Genomic DNA, 25629 nt, shown 5'->3' with positions numbered 1-25629 from the left:
CAATTAAGACTCCAGTTTTATAAACTAATCAAAACATGTGATTAAAATCTTTATATATGCAACTTAGTCCATATTTATCTTCAAAAGCTTCAATTTTGACTCTCACCTTAAGTCAAATTTCTTTTTCAATTAAAACCTCTTGACCATTATGAGTTTGAATGCATCCAGGACTACATCACTCAAAAAGGCCTACAAGTCTCAGTAGTTTACAAATCAAGATAGAGGTAAAGGGAGGGATTTTTAAACATTTTAAGAATTTTTCTCACATGTGCTTATTAAAGATACCAAGCTTAAACTAGTATTTACTACTTTTAAATTATTTTATGGAAGAAAAAGGATTCTAAATAAATATTTAAGAAGATTTAAAGTTGACTTTTTAGAAAAGCTAACTATTTTTGCGAATGGTAATAATTTCTAAATAATTATCATTATTGCTATCACCATAAAACAATTCTTTTTTTTTTTTTTCTTTATCCTAAGCCAAGTTTCCTCAACCTTGGAATCACTGACTATCTTGGGTCAGATAAATCTTTGTTGTAGGAATCTTTCTTGTGCCAATACACCCACTCTCCCCACCCCAAGCTGTGACAACCATCATTTTACCAAATATTGTCTGGTGGGCAAAATCACCCCCAATATCTGTTTCTTAATTTATAACAAATTTATACTAGTCAGTAAACTGCAGCACAATAAGAGTCACCTTAAAATTAGTATATATTTCCATATCACACAAGACATAGGGCACAATCCCTTATCGAAAAGTTCAAAATAAGGTATTTTGCGTTTTACAAATTTTCACATATATAATTTTCAGCTTTATATAATTTTTCCCAGTCCACAATACAAACTGCTTCAGTTATTCACTTAGACCGTTTTCCCATATGTCTCTTCAGTAGACAATGAGCTAGAATTAAATGGAGGTTAAAACCTAGTTTCACAACCCTCTGGCAACCTGGGTTAATGTTGAAGTAATCTATATGAATTCAAATGAAACAGGAACTTTGGAAAAGTGTCCTTCTTTCAGATTATCTACATAGGCGATCATGCCATCTGTGAACAAAGACAGTTTTATGTCCTCCTTTGCTCTTTTTATTTCCTTTTCTTACTGCATCAGCAAAGACTTCCAATATAATGTTTTAAAAAAGCTACCTGGCCAGAGCTGATTCTTCTTCTTCTTTTTTGTCTACTGATGTGATGGAATACATTAATCAATTTTTAACTTTTTAATTAAATTTATTAGGGTGACATTGGTTAGTAAAATAATATAGGTTTCAGGTATACAATTCTATAATACATCATTTATATATTATATTGTGTGTTCACCACCCCAAGTCAAGACATTAATTAATTTTTGAATGTTGAACAAGCCTTGCTACCTGGGATAAATCCCACTTGATCATGGTGTATATTTTTATATTCTATGCATTTGATTTGTTAATACTTTGCTGTGGAGGGTCCTGTTCAATTTTATCTTTAATCTGTGTCCAAATCTTTCAGGAGCACTGCATATATAAATCTTATAAACATACAGGGTATTGAACTATGTATTCACAAAATACTTACAATTCTCCAGTTTCTTTTAATATAGTTCTTGAATGTTACGGAGGCACACACTTTGATAACATTATCCTGGGACTTCTCCAGTAATGTTAAAAGCAACAGTGGGTAATTCTGATTTCCTTCTACAGATTCAAGAAACTTCTCAGCTATAAAAGAATTTCCATGTTATATTCGTTATTATAACCAAATCTTTCTACTTTATGTATATGTGGAACTATACATATACATATCTGATTGAAGCATCATAAAATGGAAAAGATCTTTTCCCTTCGAAAACCTATCAAGGGTCTACTGAGTCTCACTTTCCTTATCTATTAAAAGGACTATATATGATGTTATATTAAACTTACATAATACCTCAGTTTTCAAGTCATTTGACTCACCTGATTCACACAAACCTATAATGTGGCCTCATCAGACCATCCCATCTGAAGGAGAACCTGCTTCTTAGAGAGTTTAAGTGACTTTAGGTCAAAAGTTACATACCCTATCTTGTTCCAGAAGGGCCATTATTAGTACTACCAGAGGCCTGGTGCACAAAAATTTGTGCACTCGGGGGGGTCCCTCAGCCTGGCTTGTGTCCTCTTGCAGTCTGGGACCCCTCGGGAGATGTCCACCTGCTGGCTTAGGCCCGCTCCCGGGGATATTGGGCCTAAGCTGGCAGTCAGACATCCCTCTGGCACCCCAGCATCCCTTGGGGGATGTCCACTTGCCAGCGGGGAGCAGGCCTAAGCTGCAGTCGGACATGCTTAGTGCTGCTGAGGAGGCAGGAGAGGCTCCAGCCACCACCGCTGTGCTGGCAGCCATCAGCCTGGCTTGGGCTGAGTAGAGCTCCCCCTGTGGGAGCGCACTGACCACCAGGAGACAGCTCCTGCATTGAGCATCTGCCCCCTGGTGGTCAGTGTGTGTCACAGTAACCAGTCATTCCCAGTCATTCTGCCATTAGGGTCAATTTGCATATTAACCTTTTATTATATAGAATAGAGGCCTGGTGCATGAGTGAGGGCCGTCTGGTTTGCCCTGAAGGGTTTCCTGGATCAGGGTGGGGGTCCCGCTTGGGTGCCTGGCCAGCCTGGGTGAGGGTCTGAGGGCCATTTTCAGGCTGGCCACACCCCCTTCAGGGTGGGGTCCCCGACTGGGGTGCCTGGCCAGCCAGAGTGAGGGGCTGATGGCTGTTGCAGGCTGGCCAAGCCCCCCAGTGGAGACCCTCACCCCATGGGGGTGTGGCCAGCCTGGGTGAGGGGCTGATGGCTGTTTGCAGGCTGGCCAAGCCCCCCAGCAGGGACCCTCACCCCATGGGGGTGTGGCCAGCTTGGGTGAGGGGCTGAGGGCCGTTTTCAGGCTGCCCACAGCCCCTTCAGGGTGGGGGGCTCCCGCTGGGGTACCTGGCCAGCCTGGGTGAGGGCTGATGGCCGTTTTCAGGCTGGCCACGGACCGCGGGCTGGAAGCAGGTATCTGAGATTTATTTATCTTCTATAATTGAAACTTTGTAGCGTTGAGCAGAGCTCAGGGCTCGCAGGGCAGGTGGGAAGCTTGGCTTCCTCCATTGCTGGGGACAACCCAAGCCTCCTGCTCACTCCAGTTCCATGGCCGCCACCATCTTAGTTGGGTTAATTTGAAAATCCACTCCTGATTGGCTGGTGGGTGTGGCTTGTGGGTGTAGTGGAGGTGTGGTCAATTTGCATGTTTCTCTTTTATTACATTAGTAATGGTAGTTATTATTTCTTTTACAGTATTACCGTGATCAAGATTAAATGAATTATGGCTAATATGTTATCATTAACTATATATGTTTGGAGCTTTACTCACGTATTTATTTCATTAAGTTGTCACTAATACTATTGGTAATACTATCCCAATTTTAAAGATAAGGCCAATGAGATTAAGTAACTTGTCAAACATCACAGAGCTAGAATATTTCATCACTGAAAAAGTTTTAGTCTTGTCCTTATTCGACCACACTAGATTTCAGTTTTCCTCTAGATATACACATTTCTAATACCAGCAATAAAGTTATGCTAAGATTTTAACACATATTCACATTGATATTATACTGAGAAATATTAAATATCCTAAGTTTACTGATTACACAGGGAAGGTGTATAGCACTTCTAATTTTTCCTATCTTAAGCCTCACCCATTCCAAGGATCTAATACCTACTAAAAAAGCTGCTGTTAGCACCTATTACTTCCTACAATATGATCTAGCCTGGCCAGTGTTGCTCAGTGGTTGAGTCTTGACCTGGACCAGGTCACAGTTTGATTCCCAATCAGGTCACATGGCCAGGTTATGGGCTCGATCCCCAATGGGGTGGTGTAAGCAGCCGATCAATGATCCTGACAACTCTAACTAAAGATGCCTCTATCTATCTATCTATCTATCTATCTATCTATCTATCTATCAAAAATATATTTTTATTGATTTCAGAGAGGAAGGGAGAGGGAGAGAGAGATGGAAACGTCAATGTTGAGAGAAAATCATTGATCGACTGCCTCAATCCTCACTGGGGATTGAGCCCATAACCTGGGCATGTGCCCTGACCAGGATTCCAACTATGACCTCCTATTCCACAGGTCGACGCTCAACCACTGAGCAACACGGGCCGGGCTAAATCATATTATGGTAGAAAATAATAGGTGCTAACAGCAGGTCTTTTCTTTTTTTTTTTTTTTTTTTTTAGGTCTTTTCAATAGGTATTGGATCATTGGAATGAGTGAGGCTTAAGATAGGAAAAATCAGAAGTGCTACACACCTTCATTGTGTAATGAGTAAACCTAGATTTAATATTCCTCTCTGAAATCAATAAAAGATATATATTTTTAAAAATAGTATGATTTAACTTTTTTTCTCTCTGAATTGAGTCTCAAGAGTTTAGCTTCCATCCTCAAACCTTTCCTGCTTTGTGTCACCATGTCTTTCTTGAAAGATGAGAAATGAACTGGAACATGTTTTTAAGTAGCAGACACAGTTTTGTACAAGTCTATCAGGCTTTCACGGTTTCCTTAGTGTCAGGGCAACACACTATATCTATGATTTGGGGGAAAGCCCATACAGACTGCCAGGTCTCTTTCTTAAATTATAATTAATATCTTGGAAGCAATTTTCTCATGAGTTTAAGCCTATTCCTTTCTGTGTTCATTTCCCTCAATTTGTGCTCAGAATATTCAATTCACACTGACATTTTCCACACACTCAATGAGCTTCAAAATGTCTTCCAGTTTATCTATACCACTGTCACATCTCAATAACCCATGAGAAGAGTGGTAAGCTGGAATCCACTATACATTGCCACCTCCATATCATTTTATAAAGATGTTGAGTCAATCTACTACCAATCCCTGAGAAATATGTCCACAATTCTCCCAGAAACACCAGTTTATTCCTACACTCTGTCCTGGATTCATAAAAAAATGCCACCTTCACCTTAAAAGACACAATTGTTAAAAATAATTTTAATAAATAATGTTGGCAGAGGCTTTCTGGGAAAGTCTAAGAAGATTATTTCCCTTTATCCAAGAACACATTACTTCTTTAAGCACTAATGGGAAGTTCACAAATTTTTCCTCTCAGAAATCACAAAGGCTAGGATGACTGCATTAACATGTTTACAATTCTATGTTTTATATATAACATCAGTATCACACACACACACACACACACACACACACACACGGCATTTATCTGTGTCTTCATGGGGCCCTTCCAAAATCCTCTTCATGAGCATGCACACTAGTAAATTCTAAAGAAGCAGATTAAGAGCATTTCTGGATAATATGGCTTACATCAAGGATCCTCAACTGACTACTCACAGGACACATATGGTCCTCAAAATTAAATTTGTATAAATTTCAAAATTGTTCGAAGTTATTAGCTGCTATCATTTAAAAGTAAGGACATTTCATATAAACACCATTATTTTTCAAGTAAAGCTGGAAATGATTTTGCAAAACTAGTTTGAATCCCCCTAAGATAGCTGGTTCCAAATAATAACTGCCCCTTAATCAAAGCATGTAGTCACAGGAGATTACCAGTCCCCACTTGGCCTGCTCCCTCATTTACCTTCACATCTGATTCCTGTGGGCACCTGAGATTGCAAGTCTAAGTTTATACTAAGTTTCTCTGGAAACTGACTATATTTGGGAGAAAGGGGGTAGAAAAGAACCCTAGGTTTTAAAATGTAATAATTAAATCAATCCCAGCATGAAGGTAAGCATGGAGTGTCTGATTGCCTGGTTTCATTCACTTAATCACTTTTTAAGCAGTTAACACTCATCTCTATGCCCCAATTATTATCTTTCTAAAACTGGCAGGTGTAGGAAATTTCAGAAAAGTGAAGGGACAAAGCATTCCAAACATATTAGTACTTTATATTCCAGAGGAGGACAAATAAAAGCTATTTTATTCAAAAAACAAAACCAAAAAAAACCCCCACACCATCCTATGTTATAACAGTTGAAGACAGCCAACCACACACTTTGTGGCTACAGAATGAAAAATAAACTGAGAATCCAAGTGTAAATCTTTTTTAAAAAAAATCTATATTTACAAACAGCAGTTTGCATAAAGTTTTCCCTCACCTGTCCTTTAAGAATACATCAACCACAAACAATATTTATTCTCTTTACCTGGACGTCTGATGGCAGGGTCAGGATCAAGAGTTTTCTTTAAATATTCTGTTAGCGTTTGCAAATTTGCATCACTGAGCTCCATTGCAATGAAATCTAAAACAAGAAATGAGGCTTGGGTAACTGGTCACAGGCGAACACAGTAATTTGCATAAAAAATCATTTCATGTTATTAGTCTTCTCTCTGAAAGTCATTCTTTTTTTTTTTTTTTTATTGATTTTTTACAGAGAGGAAGGGAGAGAGATAGAGAATAGAAACATCGATGAGAGAGAACCATCGATCAGCTGCCTCCTGCACATCTCCCACTGGGGATATGCCCGCAACCCAGGCACATGCCCCTGACCGGAATCGAACCCGGGACCCTTCAGTCCGCAGGCCGACGCTCTATCCACTGAGCCAAACCGGTTTCGGCTGAAAGTCATTCTTGCTATGTTTGGGCATAGACTATAAACCTGACTCTGACCTAAGATAAGAAGGGCTTTTCTGAAACAATGGTGAGATGATTTTGATATAAAGGAGAAGAAATAACATGTCATAATTTTAAAAAGGCACAGAAAAGCAAAATTGAAGGTTTGATCAAAGTCACCATAAAGTTTATCTAATTTATGAAACAAAGCAAAGGGTAAAAAGACTCACAAAAAATGTTTTTAAAGTCCTGTTGTAAAAAATTAAAAATTAAAGCAGTAAACATATATGCATCCAATATCATATAAGAGCACCTAAATATATAAAAAACTTCTGCCCTAGCTGGTTTGGCACAGTGGATAGAGCATAGGCTTGCAGACTGAAGAGTCCCAGGTTTGATTCTGGTCAAGGGCACATAACTTGGTTGCAGGCTCCTTCCCAGTCCAGGCCCTGGTTGGGGCTCATGCAGTAGGCAACCAATCAATGTGTTTCTCTGACAATGATATTTCCTCTCTGTCTTTTCCTCTCGCTTTCACTCTCTAAAAATCAATGGAAAAATATCCTCTGGTGAGGATTAAATATGCATATAGTGTGTGTGTGTACACATCCTATCTAATAATAGACAAACATGATAATTAACCATACCTCCAACACACTTCCCATTGGCTAATCAGGGCAATATGCAAATTAACTGCCAACCAAGATGGTGGCTGGCAGCCAGGCAGCTGAAGCGAACAGGAGGCTTGCTTGCTCCAGTGATGGAGAAAGCCAAGGTTCCCCGCCTGCCGCTGCTGGCATCTGAGCTGCACTCTAAGAAACAATGTTGCAATTATAGAAGCTAAACAAAACCCAGAAACATGCTTTCAGCCAGTCGGGCCTCAGAGCTGGAGCTTCAACAGTGTTTCAATTATAGAAGCCAAACAAACCCAGATACCTGCTTTCAGCAGCCAAGGTCCCAGAGCTGGAGCCAAGCCTCAGAGCTAAAGCCGGCTCTCAGTTCCAGTGACAGCCATAGAAGGTAAATAAATCCCAGAATAAAAAAGAAAAAAAGGAGAGGTTGGGAGCTTCAGTCACCCGCCAGCCTGAAAATGGTCCTCAGCCCCTCACCCAGACTGGCCAGGCACCCCAGTGGGGACCCCCATCCTGAAGGGGGTGTGACCAGCTGCAAACAGCCATCATCCCCTCATCCAGCCTGGCCAGGCACCCAAGTGGGACCCCCACCCTGATCCAGGACACCCTTCAGAACAAACCAGCCGGCCCCCACCCATGCACCAGGCCTCTATCCTATATAGTAAAAGGGTAATATGCAAACTGACCCTAACAGCAGAAGGACTGGAATGACTGGTCACTATGACACACACTGACCACCAGGGGGCAGACGCTCAATGCAGGAGCTGCCCTCTGGTGGTCAGGGCGCTCTCACATGGGAGGAGCTCTGCTCAGCCACAAGCCAGGCTGATGGCTGCCAGTGCAGCAGTGGTGGTGGGAGCCTCTCCTGCCTCCTCAGCAGCGCTAAGGATGTCCGACTGCAGTTTAGGCCTGCGACCCGCTGGCAAGTGGACATCCCGCAAGGGCTGCCGGGCTGCCAGAGGGATGTCTGATTGCCATCTTAGGTGCAATCCCCCAGGGGAGCAGGCCTAAGCCAGCAGGTGGTCATCCCCTGAGGGGTCCCAGACTGAGAGAGGGCACAGGCAAGGCTGAGGGACCCCCTTCCCCCCCCCCCCGCCGAGTACGCAAATTTTTGTGCACCGGGCCTCTAGTGTATATATATAAAAGCCTAAGTGACCATTACGACCAAACAACTGGTCAACTGGTCACTATGACACGCACTGACCACCAGGAGGCAGACGCTCAACACAGGAGCTGCCCCCTGGTGGTCAGTGCACTCCCACAGCCAGCCAACCTCTCCCAGTCCCCCCCCCTACCCGGCAAACGCCCTGCAGCCCCTCCCCACATCTGACAGGCCGTGTCCAGCAGCCAGCCTGGCCCCAATAGGCCCTGATCACCGGCCAGGCCTAGGCACCCCACCCATGCACAAATTTCATGAACTGGGTCTCTAGCATACATATAAAAACTTCTGAAGTATTCTAAAGGAGAGATAGACAGCAATACAGTCATACTAGGGAACTTTACCATCCCGCTGACTTAACAGGATAGATCTTCCAAACAAAACGTTAACAAGGAAACAGTAACTCCAAATGACACACTGGATCAGATGGAATTAATTGGCATTTATAGAACATTTCACACCAAAGCTGCAGAATTAACATTCTTCTCAAGTGCACATGGGTCATTCACAAAGATAAGACCACATGTTAGCACACAAAACAAGTCTCTATGAGTTCAAGAAGATTGAAATCATACCAAGCATCTTCTTAAATCACAATGGAATGAAATTAGAAATCAAGTACAGTAAAAACACTCAAAAACATTCAAATACATGGAGGCTAAATAGCATGTTATTAAACAATGAATGGGTTACCAATGAGATCAAGAAAGAAATAGCTTTCTGGAAAAAAATGTACACATAACAACCCAAAATCTCTGGGACACAGCAAAAGCAGTCCTAAGAGGGAAGGTTCATAGCATTTCAGGCCTACCTCAAAAAACAAAATCTATACTAATAAAAGCCTAAGTGGTCCCCGCGCCCTCACGCGACATTGTCACAAAATGGCCGCACACACAGTGGAGGCAGGTCCTGGCAGGTGCTCCGTGTGGTGAGGCCTGGGGGTCCCATGGCTCCGCGCGGCGTAGAGGAGGCTGGTCCCGGCGTCTCTGCCGCATCGTGCAAAGGAGGCGGATCCCAACGGAGGAGGCAGGTTGCGGCAGAAGAGGGCAGTTGTGGGCGATCAGGCCGGCAGGGGAGGGCAGTTGGGGATGATCAGGCCCGCAGGGGAGCAGTTAAGCGTCAATCAGGTCGGCAGGGGAGCAGTTAGGGGGCGATCAGGCTGGCAGGCAGAAGTGGTAAGGGACAATCAGGCAGGCAGGCGAGCGGTTAGGAGCCAGCGGTCCCGGATTGTGAGAGAGATGTCCGACTGCCAGTTTAGGCCCGATCCTGCGCCTAAACCAGCAGTTGGACATCCCCTGAGGGGTCCCAGACTGGAGTGTGCAGGTCGGGCTGAGGGACACACCCCCCCTGCATGAATTTCGTGTACTGGGCCTCTAGTACATTAATAATAAGCTATTTAATCCTACAGCTTAAAAAATTAGAAAAAGAACAAGAAAAGCCCAGTGTAAATAGAAGGAAGGAATTAATAAAGATCAGAGCAGAAATAAATGACAGAGACTAAAAAAAAAAAAAAAAAAAAAATACAAAAAATTGATGAAACCAAGACCTGGTTCTTTAAAAAAAAATAAACAAGATTGATGAATCTTTAGCTAGTCTCATCAAGAAACAAAGAAAAGGGGGGCAGTAGGGGTAAGAGATCAACCGAAGGACTTGTATGCATGCATATAAGCATAACGAATGGACATAAGACACTGGGGGGTAGGGGAGGCCAGGGGATTGTCAAGGGCAGGGAAAAAAGGAGACATATGTAATACTCTTTGTAATACTTTAAGCAATAAAACAATTTAAAGTCTCAAAAAAAATGAAACAAAGAAAGAGGACCCAAATAATTAAAATCAGAAACGAAAGTGGTGAATAACTGACACCACAGAAATAGAAAGGATTGTAAGAAAGTACTATGAGCAACTATATGCCAAAAAGATGGACAATGTGGATGAAATGGACAAATTCCTAGAAAAATACAATCTTCTAAAACTCAATCAGGAAGAATAAAAAAACCTGAATAGGCCAATAACACTTGATGAAATAGAAGCAGTAATCAAAAAACTAGCAGCAAACAAATGGCCCTGTCCAGACGGCTTCACAGTGAGTTTTACCAAACATTCAAAGAATTAACACCTATTCTCTTCAAACTATTCCAAAAAATCCAAAAGGAACACTTCCAAGCTCTTTTTATGAGGCCAGCATTATCCTAAATCCAAAACCAGATAAAGACACTACAAAGAAAGAGAATTACAGGCCAATATCCCTGATGAACATAGATTCTAAAATCCTCAACAAAATATTAGTAAATCAGATCCAGCAATATATTAAAAAGATCATACACCATGAACAAGTGGAATTTATTTCAGGAATGCAAGGCTGGCACAATATTTGCACATCAACGAATGTGATACATCATATAAACAAACTGAAAGACAAAAATCACATGATCATATCAACAGACGCAGAAAAAGCATTCAACAAAATCCAACACTCATTTTTGATCAAAACTTTCAATAAAGTGGGAATAGAGGGATTACACCTCAACATGACAAAAGCCAAATATGACAAGCTACAGCAAACATTATATTCAATGGGCAAAACGAAAACCATTTCCACTCAGAAAAGGAACAAGAGAGGGATGTCTACTTTCACCATTCTTATTCAACATAGTACTGGGTCCTAGCCACAGCGATCAGACAAAAAGAAGAAATAAAAGACATCCAAATTGGAAAGGAGGAAGTAAAGTTCTTGTTATTTGCAGATGACATGATATTGTACATAGAAAAACCTAGACTCCACTAAAAAACTACTAGGTTTAATAAATGAATTTGGCAATGTAGCAGGATACAAAATTAACAACCAGAAATCAATGGCATTTTTATACACCAATAATGAATTCTCTGAAAAGAGAAACTAAATAAACAATCCCGCCCTAGCCAGTTTTGCTCAGTGGACAGAGCGAGGGTTCCGGGTTCAATTCCCGTCAAGGGCACATGCCTGGGTTGTGGGCTTGATCCCTTGTGGGGCATGCAGGAGGCAGCCAATCAATGATTCTCTCTCATCACTGATGTTTCTCTCTCTCCATGAAATCAATAAAAATACATTAAAAAAATAATACAATAAATAAATAAACAATCCCATTTACCATTACAACATAAAAGTTAAGATATCTAGGAATAAACTTAACCAAGAAGGTAAAAAAAAGACTTGTACTCGGAAAACTATAGGACATTGCAAAAAGGGAAGAAGAAATAAACAAGTGGAAGATTATACAGTGTTCATGGACTGGTAGAATTAACATCATTAAAATGTCCATACTACCCAAAGCAATCTATAAATTCAATGTAATCCCTATTAAATTAACAATGACATATTTCACAGATCTAGAACGAACTCTCCAAAAATTTATATGGAATCAAAAAAGATCCCAAATAGCTGCAGCAATCTTGAGAAAGAATGACAAAGTTGGAGGGGTCACAATACCAGATATCAAGTTATACTACAAAGCCACTGTCGTCAAAATAGCCTGGTTCTGGCACAAGAATAGATAGATCAATGGAATAAAACAGAGTCCCCAGAAATCGACCCAAGCCATTACACTCAATTAATATTTAACAAAGGAGGCAAGAACATACAATGGGGTTATCAAGAGAGTCTCTTCAATAAATGGTATTGGGGAAATTGGACAAATAGATGCAAAAAAAAATGAAACTAGACCACCAACTTACACCATACATGAGAATAAACTCAAAATGGATAAAAGACTTAGATTTAAATGTAAGCCGTGAAACCATAAAAATACTAGAAGAAATCACAGGCAGCAAAATCACAGGCATCTCTCTTAGCAATATATTTACAGATATATCTCCTAGGATAGTGATGGCGAACTTATGACACGCGTGTCAGAGGTGACATGCGAGCTCATTTTTTTGGTTGATTTTTCTTTGTTAAATGGCATTTAAATATATAAAATAAATATCAAAAATGTAAGTCTTTGTTTTACTATGGTTGCAAATATCAAAAAATTTTTATATGTGACATGGCACCAGAGTTAAGTTAGGGTTTTTCAAAATGCTGACACGCCGAGCTCAAAAGGTTCGCCATCACTGTCCTAGGACAAAGGAAACTAAAGAGAAAATAAACAAATAGGGACTACAGCAAAAGAAAAAGCCTCTGAATAGCAAAAGAAACCATCAACAAAACGAAAAGGGAGCCCACTGTATGGGAGAACATATTTGGCAATTATACATCTGATAAAGGGTTAATCTCCAAAATATATAAAGAACTCATACAACTTAACATAAGGAAGACAAATAATCCAATTAAAAATGGGCAAAGGACCTAAAAAGACACTTCTCCAAAGTGGACATACAGATGGCCAAGAGACAAATGAAAAAATGCTCAACATCACTGTTCATCAGAGAGATGCAAAATAAAATGACTACAAATATTACCTCACACCTGCCAGAATGGCTACCCTTAATAAATCAACAAATGACAAGAGTTGGCCATGATGTGGAGAAAAGGGACCCTTAGTACACTGCTGGTGAGAATGCAAGACTGGTGCAGCCATTATGGAAAACAGTACGAGGTTTCCTGGGGGGAGATATATATATATCCTAGGTTTCCTGGGGGGAGATATATATATATCCTATCTAATAAAAGAGAAACATGGTAATTAGCCATACATCCACTACCCTTCCCATTGGCTAATCAGGGCGATATGCAAATTAACTGCCAGCCAAGATGGCGGCCGGCAGCCAGGAAGCTTAAAGTGAACGAGGCTTGCTTGCTCCAGTGATGGAGGACTCCAATGTTCCCCGCCTGCCTTGCCGGCCTCTCAGCTGCAACTCTAAGCAACTATGTTGCAAATATAGAAGCTAAACAAAACCCCAGAAATCTGCTTTAGTCAGCCGGGCTTCAGCCAGCAGGACCGCAACATTGTTTCAAATACAGAAGGTAAACAAAGGCCAGAAACCTGCTTTCAGCAGCCAAGCCTCAGAGCTAAAGCTGGCCCAGAATTAAAAAAAAAGAAAAAAAGGAGAGGTTGGGAGCTTCAGTCACCGCCAGCCTGAAAACGGCCCTCAGCCCCCTCACCCAGACTGGCCAGGCACCCCAGTGGGGACCCCCACCCTGAACCAGGACACCCTTCAGGGCAAACCAGCCAACCCCCACCCATGTACCAGGCCTCTATCCTATATAGTAAAAGGGTAATATGCCTCCCAGCACCGGGATCAGCGGAGCAGCGAGGCCTCCCGGCATGACAGGGTGCGGAGCCCCAACCCCCCTGATGGGCCCTGCTCTGTGCATGAAGGGGGTAGCGCCCCAATCCCCTGATCGGCCCTGCTCTGTGCGTGACGGGGTGGCGCCGCAACCTCCCTATCGACCCTGCCTTGAGTGTGACAGGGGACGGTGCCCCAACCCCCCAATTGGCCCTACCCTGAGCGTAACTAGGGGTGGCATCGCAACCTCCCGATCCGCCCTGCTCTGTGCATGACAGGGGGCAGTGCCCCAACTCCCCAATCAGCCCTGCTCTGAGCCCAACCATGGGCTGCACCTAGGCATTGGGCTTGCCCTCTGCCACCCGGGAGCAGGCATAAGCCAGCAGGTCATTATCTCCTGAGGGGTCCCAGACTGCGAGAGGGCACAGGCCGGGTTGAGGGACCCTCCCCCCCGAGTACACAAATTTTTGTGCACCGGGCATCTAGTATATATATAATTGGAACTGCCATTTGACCCAGTGATCCCACTTCTAGGGTAATATCCTAAGAAACCTGAAACACCAATCAGAAAAAAAATACATGCACCCCTATGTTCATAGCAGCTCAATCCTATATAATAAAGAGCTAATATGCTAATTAGACCGCACAGCCAAATGACCTTCTGGACAAAGCCATGGCTGCGAGGGCTGGGGCCCATTGCACAAATTTCGTGCATCAGGCCTCTAGTTTAAAATAGGTAAGAACTAGAAACAGCCCAAGTGCCCATCAGTAGACTAGTGGATAAAAAAGTTGTGGTACATTTACACCATGGAATACAATGCAGGAATAAAAAAGAAGGATCTCTTACCCTTTGATACAGCATGGAGGGACCTGGAGAGTATTATGCTAAGTGAAATAAACCAGTCAGAGGAAGACAAGTATCACATGATCTCACTCATGGACTCTAATGAACAAAATAAATTGATTAACAAAATAGATCCAGAGACATAGAGCATAAAACAGACTGCAGAATCTCAGAGGGAAGGTGGGTGGGTGGGAAGAGATCAACCAAAGAATTTGTATGCATATATGCAAAACCCACACACACAGACAATAGGGTGGTGGAGGCCTGGGGGGGAAGAGCCAGGCTAGAAGGGGGCAATGGGAGGAAAAAGGGGACATATGTAATACTTTCAACAATAAAGATTAAAAAATAAATTAAGCCCTAACTGGTTTGGCTCAGTGGATAGAGCATCGGCCTGCGGACTGAAGGGTCCCAGGTTCAATTCTGGTCAAGGGCATGTACCTTGGTTGCAAGCACATCCCCAGTAGAGGGTGTGCAGGAGGCAGCTGATCAATGTTTCTCTTTCATCAATGTTTCTAACTCTCTATCCCTCTCCCTTCCTCTCTGTAAAAAATCAATAAAATATATATTTAAAAAATAAAAAAATAAAAATAAATAAAAAATAAATTAAGATGGACAGGGGATCTGAATTAACATTTTTGCCAAGACATACAGATGGCCAACAAGTACATGCAAAGGTACTCAACATCACTGATCTTCAGGGAAATTCAAATATAAACCATGAGCTATCCCCTACCACCTGTTAGAATGGCTACTGTCAAAAAGACAAGAAATGTCAAATGTTGGTGAGGATGTGGAGAAAGGGAACCCTGTTTACTGTTGGCAGGAATGCAAATTGGGGCAGTCACAAGTAGTTCCTAGGGACCTGGGGAAATGTAGCCTTTTCAGGGCACCCATGCACCAAATTAATCTGGGGCCTCTATGACAAAGAAAAAATTAAGTTCATAATAATTTCTGTAAAATGTATTAAAGCTAAGTAGAAAAGAGGTCAAGTATACATTATTCAAACTGTGCTAAAATTTACATATAGTCAAATGTATAGAAAAAACTAAAAATACACTCCAAATGTAAAGGGTGTTAATATCTACATGATAGATATGGGGAATTTTTATTCTCTTCATATTCTTCTAGATTGTTCTAATATACAACTAACTGTATGTATTATATTTACTATCACAAAATTATCAATCAAATTCAGGTGCTCAAAGAAGCTTAGAGACTAGCTGGAAGACAAGACAACTGAAATACCTACTACAGACCTATAATCCTTTTTCTCAGTATGTAAATTTATTTCACTAAAGAAGTAATGTGACCAGGCTGAGGTGGCTCAGTGTTGAGGTTTGATCTATGAACCAGGAAGTCATAGTTTGATTCCCATGGGGGCATGCAAAAGGCAGCCAATCAATGATTCTCTCCCTTTCCCTTCCTCTATGAAATCTATGAAAATATATTAACAAAAGAAAAAGAAAAAAATATAATATGTTTGATTGTAGGATACTACCCAAAACCCCACTGGGATGTTATATAATCCACAGTAAAAATTCTGAATTCAGAAACATATTTGTCCCCTGTAGAAGTACCAAATGAATCACATATATAGCAACTTAACTGCTAGGAGGTTAAGAGAGACGCTGGGTATTCAGTGGTCCAAGTTTTCCCAGAGGCTCCGAGTCTTGCTTGAACTGAACTTGAAGGATATGGAAAGGCAAAGCACAAGGACCCAACTCATGAAGGAAATAGTGAGCAAAGTAACAGACACAGGAAGAGTACATCGCCCCTTTGGGGAATGTGGACTTGGAGGCTGAGATCAGTTAATGTGGGTTCCTCAATACTTAAGAGTTTCATGATGTAATGTATAATAGGGATGTTTTTTAGAAATGGGTAAAAATTTAATGCACGTGGAATATAGGACCTCTGGGCTGGTAATGGTTTAAAAAGAACAGCCAGATGGGAATTAGGGAGAGGAAGAAGCCTATGACTCTGAGATTTTGAATAAGACTTAAAGGCATGGCTCAGTGATTGAGCCTCAACCTATAAATCAGGATGTCAGGGTTCTATTCCCAGTCAGGGCACATGCCTGGGTTGCAGGCTCATTCCCCAGTGTGGAGCATGCAAGAGGCAGCTGATCAATGATTCTCTCTCATCACTGATGTTTCTATCTCTCTCTCCCTCTTCTTTCCTCTCTGAAATCAATGTGTGTGTGTGTGTGTGTGTGTGTGTGTGTAAATAAAAGGGGGGGAGGGGCGTTAGAAATGGGCAATAAGCTAATGCTGTGCTTGTGCAGAGTACTACTCCACAACCAGAAACTACGCCTTCTAAGGAGGACAACCTGTTTGAAACTATCTATAGTCTCCTTACTACTATTGTCCTTTCCCTTAATTAGAAAACATTTTTATCAAAAGGGAAGCCAATATTTTGACTGAGTTAATAGATACCACCACCTGTCTATTCACTTCCTTCCACCCAGAACAAACCACACTATGGAGATGAATTATCAAATCCCATTCAACCGCACACACAATTTATTACGAGGCCACCCTTTCTGGTTTTTATGTCAAAAGTTTGGGAGGTGCAACACATATTCCTCCCTTTTTGGAGATTCACTTTAAAGATTTCAGGAACTCCAACAGAACATTCTCAGCTTAACACTGTTTAATCCAGAGTTCCTGCATTACTTGGCCACTTTATTATGGAACACATTTTGAAAAGCAATGATTTAATCAATTCACTTTCCATTCTTTTTTCCTGTGTTGAAATGCTGACACTGAAATCTTGAAAGTTTACTGTTGCAAAGCAAAATCATCAATGTACAGTAGGTCCTCGGGTTATGTCGAAAATCCATTCCTACGTTGCGATGTATTGCGATTTTGCCGTAAGGCGGAACCCACCTACATAAGCACCTACATCACTCACATGGAGCACATACACAGCAGTAATGAAGTGAAACAGTAAAAAAATTTAAAAGAAAGATAACAATTCCTGACCTTTTACTTGTGGTAAATAAATAATAAAAAACATAAAGCACATATGTACATACGTCGAAATGATGGAACTTTTTTTTTTTATAAATGAATGGGAGATGGCCACATAACCACAAAACGACATATGTCGAGTCCAACGTAACCCGAGGACTGTCTGTATATGAACTAAAAACAAAAACAAACCACCTGCTCTTTCTTTGCCACATGTAAATTTATTCTATCTTTTGAGATTTATGCTAGAAACTGTGTGTGTGTGTGTGTGTGTGTGTGTGTGTGTGTGTGTGTCGGGAGGATTACAGAGGTTAGCTAGATCCATTTTACTGAGTTTTTAAATAAACTCAAATCTGCATTTCACTTTCTTCATTTTGTACCTGTAGCACTATACACATCTCAATCAAAATCTCTCAGACCCCTCATAATTATACATATTAAAAATCCAAACAAGAGTCCCATGCAATCTGGCACCTGTCAACTTCATTTCCTAACTTCTCCTTGCCTTGTCTCACACTATGTTCTAGCCACAAAAGCCTTCTTTCTATTTCTTGAACCAGCAAAGACACTTCTCTGTGCCTGTAATACTGCTCTTCCTTCTAATTTGATATTGAGTATCATTCAACTGTCAGCTATTAACTCTTCAAAAGGGTCTTCCTCACCTATTATGTACCTTATCCTTGTTATACTATTAACAGCATTAATCATCATCTGAAGTATCTTTGACTTATTTTCTGTTAAAGTCCTTAGGACAGGGATTTTGTATATTTTTGTCTCTATATGCCCAGGATCTTCAACATTGCCTGGCACATAGTAGACATTCAGTAAGCATTTGATGCATGAACTAACGAATGAGGCAATGTTAGCCAGCCAGCTAAAACATAAATCCCATTCTGAACTAGAGACTATTCTGGGATCAGCTACTAGTAGCCCCAACAGAATGCAGGAACTCAGTTACATGTCAGATAAAGAAATGACCAAATTGCTGTCATAATTAATTTGTTTATTCAAAAGAGCTTTCAAGAAAGAAGTGAGCCCCACCCGGTTTGGCTCAGTGGATAGAGCACTGGCCCTCAGAACGAAGGGTCCCAGGTTCAATTACAGTCAAGGCCATGTACCTCAGTTGCAGGCCTAATCCCCATCTCCCTGGAAGCAACCAATTGATGTGTCTTTTTCACACTGAAGTTTTTCTGTCTCTCCCCCTCCCTTCCACTCTAAAAATCAATGGAGTCCAGCTGGTGTCTCTCAGTGGTTGGACACTGACCCATGAACCAGACAGATCACGGTTAGATTCCCGGTCAGGGCACATGCGTGTGTTGCAGGCTTGATCCCCAGTAGGGGGTGCAGGAGGCAGCAGATCAATGATTCTCTATCATTGATGTTTCTGTCTCTCTCTCCCTCTCTCTGAAACTAATAAATATATATATATTTTTTAATTTAAATATATTTTATTGATTTTTTTACAGAGAGGAAGGGAGAGTGATATAGAGTTAGAAACATCGATGAGAGAGAAACATCCATCAGCTGCCTCCTGCACACTCCCTACTGGGTATGTGCCCACAATCAAGGTACATGCCCTTGACCAGAATCGAACCTGGGACCCTTGAGTCTGCAGGCTGACGCTCTATCCACTGAGCCAAACCGGTTAGGGCAATAAAAATATATTTTAAGAAATTAAAATAAATGGAAAAAATATCCTTGGGTAAGAATTAAAAAAAAAAAAGTGAATTTGAAATCTGTCCTGTATTACTGTTCATATATGGCAGTGCTTATATTTTTGCCTCAGGGCTTTGCACTTACTGTCCCATTTGCCTGACAGCTCTGTCCCTGGAGAGCTGCATGGCTCGCTGCCCACTTCATTCAGGTCTCTTTTCAAATGTCATCTCTTTTCAGAGATGCCTTCTTGGGCTGTCCTCTCTCAGAGAGCACTCACCCAATCTCCATTCCCTTACTCTATTTTTCTAAATAAATTTATCAGGGGAGAACCAAGATGGCGGCGTAAGGTACAGACCTGTACGTGCTGTCTCCCACAACAACATCGAGACTACCAACTATAAAAGAAACAGTTGACATTCAGAACCATGGGAAAACTGCCCCAGTGGACACTCTACAACTGGAAGAAAAGAAAGAAGAGCATTGAGACTGAGTAGGTTGTGCAGAGGCTCCAAGAACGGAGGTACAGAATCGCGCGCCAGGGTAGCTGCAACTGGATGCGCGGTATTTTTAAATCAGAAGGGGATGTGGACTCTCAAATCCACTGAGCGTGTTTGGAGTGGGATTCTGAGGACTCAGAACCCTACGGGGAGAAGTGGGACGGCCTTGCAATGGACTGGAGAGTGAGAGTGGCTGTCTCGTGGAACTGCTTGCCGGCATTCGGGGACAGCACTCGGGACGTGAGTCGCGGAGAAACCATTGCCCTTGGCCCTGCCCTGGTGATTCCCGGGAACCCCACCCTACTCAAATTACATCCCCAACCAAGCTGTGCTAGTGACACAGAGAACCAACGACGCTTTTGCAGCCCAGCCCAGCAGAATGCAGATTTCAACTCCTCGCATACATAAGGAACACAATAAAGAAGCAAAATCAGGTTCAGAGGAAGCCGGAGCCAGACACGGCTGGGCCGGCAACGTGGAACCGCTGTACCAGCAAACGCACAGGCAGGCCCACCAGATCCAGTCTCACATGGGACGCTGGGTGACGGCAGACAGGCAGTCTGTGCACTTGGTAGAAAACGAAATCCAAGCAAGCATACCAGATATTCAGCCACCAGGAACACCTGGAGATTTTGTCCAGCACAGAGCCGCCCAACAAAGGACAGAATGCCAAACTTCGTGTTGCTGAGACGGCCCCTGGTGAGGCTGGGACGGCCCCAGCAAGGGTGGGACGGCCCCTGTGAGGTTGAAACGGGCCCGGTGAGGTTGAAACGGGCCCGGTGAGGCTGAAACGGTCCCGGTGAGGTTGAGACGGCCCCGGTGGGGTGAGACAGCCCGGTGAGGTTGAAATGGCCCCGGTGAAGTTGAATCGGCCCCAGTGAGGTCGAGACGGCACCAGTGAGGTTGCAACGGCCCTGGTGAGGTTGAGACGGCCCCGGTGAGGCTGAAACGGCCCCAGTGAGGCTGAATCGGCCCCAGTGAGGTTGGGACGGCCCCGGTGAGGTTGAGATGGCCCCAGTGAGGTTGAGACGGCCCCGGTGAGCCTGCAACGGCCCCGGTGAGGTTGAAACGGCCCCTGTGAGGTTGAGGCAGCCCCTGTGAGGCTGAAACACCCCCATGAGGTGGGGAAGGCCCCTGGGAAACTGAGAAAAATACCACATGAACTCACTCATTTATGGATAATAAGAAACATTATAGACTGATGAACAAAAATGGATACAGAGGCAGAGCAGCATTGAGCAGAATGTCAAACTACAGTAGGAACCCTGGGGAGGTTTGTGGGGAGTAGGAGATCAACCGAAGGACTTATATGCATGCATATGAGAATAACTAATGGACACAAGACACTGGGGGGTGGGGGAAGCAGGGGGAATGTGAAGGGGGAGAAAAAAGGAGACATGTGTAATACTCTTTGTAATACTTTAAGAAATAAAATAAAAATAAAAATAAAATAAAATGTAGCTGCTAGGAAAAAATAAAATAAATAAATTTATCAGGCACATTAATTTGCTTTCTTGTTTACTGTGCCTCTCCTTCCATGAGTAGGAACTTTGTGTTTTCTTCACTGCAATCTCTCTAGTGCTTTACAACAATGATGAGCACCTACTACATACTATCATTGATCTGTTGTACTATTTTCTTTTTTTTATATATATATATATTTTATTGATTTTTTACAGAGAAGAAGGGAGAGGGACAGAGAATTAGAAACATCAATGAGAGAAATCGATCAGCTGCCTCCTGCACGCCCCTCACGGGGGATGTGCCCGCAACCAAGGTACATTCCCTTGACCGGAATCGAACCTGGGACCCTTCAGTCCGCAGGCCGACGCTCTATCCATTGAGCCAAACCGGTTCGGTGTGTTGTACTATTTTCCAAAGCTACATGCCCTTGATTGATTTTTCCATCAAAAGCATTATGTTTTTTCACATTTATTCTGGTCAACTGTGACAAACAGGAAGAAGTGAAGACAACTGATTCTAAGGCCACGTGATAGAATAACCCTAAAATGACAAAGTTGAGGTGCTAGGATAAAACTATTTTTAAGTTTTTAAAAAAAGCATGTTGGGGGGAAAAAGTGTGTGTGTATGGGGAGGATGATGTTTCATAAATATGCATGCTACAATCTCTGAAAGTTAAAATACTACATAGATCCTAGAATTTTAATGTTAGATAAGGGACTAAATATTTGTCAACAAACCCTTTTTATATCTCCTTAGTGATAATGTCTATAAAACCAAATTGTAAGCTTAGCCCCGATTTGGGAAAGCATGACAAACCAGGTAATTTTAGAGAATACTCCACAGGTATTCACAATATATCAGCAAGATCCAGGTCTAATTAAGTTCTTATTTGACCACAGATGAAGGTACTTTGACACTTTAAAATATTAAATATACGATCTGAAGAGAAACCAGAATGATATATATATATATATATATATATATAAATGTAAAGTGTTATTGATTTTAAAATAAAGACTCAAACTAGAAATGGAAAATTCACTATTTTGTCTTTAAATGAGGGATGATACTGAACTTTCACCACAAAGCTATCTTTGGAAATCCTTATCAATATACACACACAGAAAAATAAAAAACATGTACCACAACAAATCAATTATGACAGATTTATCTAAATTCTAAGCTTTTCCTGTTGAAATGGCTGTAGCTAAGTCTTGCCTCTTCCCACAGGCCCTCAGGTATAGATGAAGACTTTTGGAATAAAAGCTTTGCTTTCCAATGCCATCTCACAGACATCTATGACATAAGCTAATCCAACATGGGTACCTTTTCTTTAGATACTTCCTCCACATTAGAGAACCATTCCTGATGCCTTACATCTGGAGAAAGGAAAAGAGATCCAATGTATGAAAACTATCTGGCACACATACATTAAGAACATAACCCAATCCTAGACGGTTTGGCTCAGTGGATAGAGTGTCACCCTGCAGACTGAGGAGTCTCGGGTTTGATTCTGGTCAAGGGCACCTGCCTGGGTTGCAGCTCAATCCCTCATAGGGAGTGTGCAGGAGGCAGCCAATCAGTGATTCTCTCTAATCACTGATGTTTCTACCTCTCTCTCCCTTTCCCTTCCTCTCTGAAATCAATAAAAATGCATTAAAAAGAAAAAAAAGAACATAACCCAACATCTCTCCACCCTCTGCTTTCTGCTCACAGGACCACACACCTTAGCATCAAATCTAAACTCTTTAAATTGCCTACAAAGCCCTATGTGACCTGGTCCCTGGAAACCTCTCTCTTCTTCACTCTAGCAAGCTCCATTTTCCTAATATCCCATTATTCCAAGGTTGTTCCTGTCCTTGAGCTCCTGTACTTTCTATTCCCTCTGCCTGGGAATGTCTGTCCCCTCACCTTTCCATGGCTGGTCTCAGCTCAAATGTCACCTCCTCTGAGAAGCCTTCTTCATCATCAAATCACCTGTTACTTGTCCCTATCTGAAACTATCTAATTCATTTATCTGTATTGTTGTCCCCCCATCCCCAAACATAAGCTACCCAAGGGACGGAACCTTGTCCATTTTTGCTTCTTCACTATTATCTCAGAGATTAACAGGCAAATAATGTTCATAAATATGCATGCTACAATCGCTGAAAGTTAAAATACTACATAGATCCTAGAATTTTAAAAGTTTAAAGCTCAATGAAGTTTAAAAGGAACAAATTAATTCCAAAACTAGAGCAGTGCTCTCCAACCGATCTAATCCTGTATAGAAAATGGTTTCCCTCTGTTCCAGCCCCCAGCTAGCAGAAATCAAAGTAATCATAAAGGGAGAGAATTCCCTTGCACTGATGGAAAGAAGTGAATTATGCAAAACAAATGGAAACACAAAAAAGGGGCCAAACAGTGTACAGATGATGTGTTGTAAAACTGTGCACCTGAAACTTGTATAATTTTGTTAGCCAGTGTCACTTCAATAAATTCAATAAAAAGGGCAAAAAAGAAAAAAAGGCCAAAAATTCCAGTATGGGGGTCCACAGAAAGGAGAAAATGAGCACTGGTGAGATCCAAGAGTACAAAATCCCCTTCTGTGGCTCCAAGGAATAGTAATAATTGTGCACCTGGCGGTGGCAAGCCCTGGCCACTTGGACACAGCAGTGAACAAGACAGGCAAAAAAAAGCGCAAGGCCCTTGCTCTCCAAGTTTACATTTTAGCAGTCAAGACAGACAATAAACAAGTCAACTATTAAGTGATTATAGATGACGATCGATGCATGAAGTATATTAAAACTAGTGCGAAGTGATGAAGAGTTGAGGAGGGGTTGGTCAAAGAAGGTCTAACTAAGGTGAGTAAAACTTGAAGGATAGGGAGCCAGCCTTGCAAAGGTCTGATGTTGGTCATTTCCACGCAAATGAAAGGCACGTCCAAATGCTCTATAATGGGCATGAGCTTGGAACATTTAAGAAAAAAGAAAGGCAGGTCAGTATGTCTACCGTGGCTAACGAGGAAAGATGGGTGGGGGAAGTAGACAATGAGATGGGACTATACAGCGCGGTAATAACTCAGTGGATCCTCACAGCCACTTTACCAGGCAGACTGTTTTCAACCCCATTTTGCAGATAAGGAAGTGGAGGCTCGGCCCTAGGCTACGCTCCTAGGGGAGGCTAAATCTTAGAACGAACCCGGGCGTTCTAATTCCAAAGCCCATGCTCCGAATTACCAAACCATATCGCGTTTCCCCCAAGAGGGGTATCCCATATTACAGGGCAGGTACATGGAGTAGAATTTAATCCTGACAAACAACTCAGCAGAGTGAGATCACCATGCCCATTTTACAGTCGGAGAGAATGAAGCACACTCTTCCTTAGGAAGGTGAGTCCAGGGAAGGGGCGGTCGGGGGGCGGCCGGCATCCCCAGCCGTGCAGCCAGACAGGCCTTGCCGCGCCACTCCACCCACGTTGCGGGTGACCGGGCCCCGAGAACGGACGCGCGGCCATGGCCAATGAGAGGCGGTCTTCACGAGCGACACGCGGCGGCGCAGCCAATCAGAACGGCGTGAAAGGGGAAGGGGCGGGCGCTAGGGCGCGTTAGGCCGCGCCGCGGCTGCCCTCGACCCGCTACAGGCCCGGCGACCCTCAGACCTGAGACAGAGCGAGACGAGACGAGACGAGAAGAGGCCGGTGAGCGAAGGCAAAGACCTCGTTCCAGGGCTCTGCCCGACACGCAGGCCCACATTCCGCTCTCTCCCAGAGGCGCGGTCCTTGCTCCCCAGCGCTCGGGAATGCAGGGAGTGCCTCAGCCCTTCCCCAGCGGGATTCCCAGAGGCCACCCTGCCAGGCCGTGCACGCCCCGGCCTTACCTGGTGGAAATACGGGGTCAGAGAAGAAAATCTCGGCCGCGGACTGCAGCCGTACTACCCACTCCTGCCGCCGTTCCACCTCACATTCAAACCCGGCAAAATGGCGCGGCGGCGAGGCTGTGGTCTGGGCGCATGCGTGAACAGGGTAGAGGCACGGGGCGGGGGCCAGGGGCGGAGCCCCGCCCACCCAAATTCGAAGGACCAATCTCTGATTTGCATGCCCCGGCTCTGTGTTTGCGCTGACGTCACAAGCGACAATGCCCTTCGGTTCAGGCGGTTCTAACGGGCTTCACAATCCCCATTTTCCTGAAATAAACACAGATTAAGTGAGTGGCTGCTGGATTGTGGCCTATTTTGGTGTCAGGACTTGATGTCATGCACGTAGTAAGTCTTGAACGAACTGCCCGAACTCATGTCCATAGCAACTCAGACATGTAGCTTGAAACAGAATAAACAAGATAAGTTCATATCGTTATAAGTGCTATGAGGATAAAATTAAAACCGGGATGATATGACAGGCAGTGACTTGGAAGGTCAATGGGAGGGTCCTAGAAGGGCTCTGAACAGGTGAAAATTGGCTCGAGTTTCAACAAGGAGACAGGTGCGTGTAAATCAGCCTGGAGAGCATTTAGGAGGAGGGGAGATCAGTAGCAAAGGCTCTGAGTCAGAATGAAGTGGACCCTGTTACAAGATGAAATCAGGCCAGCCTGGGCCAGACGATGTAGGCCTCATAAGCCAGTGTTTGAACTAT

At 42.8% G+C, this 25629-nt stretch overlaps 1 protein-coding gene across 1 annotated transcript in view; it reads right to left on the bottom strand.

Moving 5' to 3' along the window:
• The window catches only part of CSE1L (chromosome segregation 1 like), a 57111-nt gene extending 32090 nt beyond the window's left edge, over positions 1-25021 (bottom strand). The window contains exons 1-3 of the mRNA XM_036322040.1: positions 24879-25021; positions 6187-6282; positions 1564-1706 (exon numbers count right to left, since the gene is read on the bottom strand). Of these exons, the coding sequence (XP_036177933.1) occupies positions 1564-1706; positions 6187-6271 (228 nt within the window). The 5' untranslated portion in view covers positions 6272-6282; positions 24879-25021. The remainder of the gene's footprint in view (positions 1-1563; positions 1707-6186; positions 6283-24878) is intronic.
• Positions 25022-25629: the final 608 nt, after the last annotated feature.

Source organism: Myotis myotis, unplaced genomic scaffold (genome assembly GCF_014108235.1).
Source record: "Myotis myotis isolate mMyoMyo1 unplaced genomic scaffold, mMyoMyo1.p scaffold_m19_p_9, whole genome shotgun sequence".
Taxonomy (NCBI): Eukaryota; Metazoa; Chordata; class Mammalia; order Chiroptera; family Vespertilionidae; genus Myotis; species Myotis myotis.
Note: the sequence above shows the minus strand (reverse complement) of the source record. Positions and strands in the feature narration are given on the sequence as shown.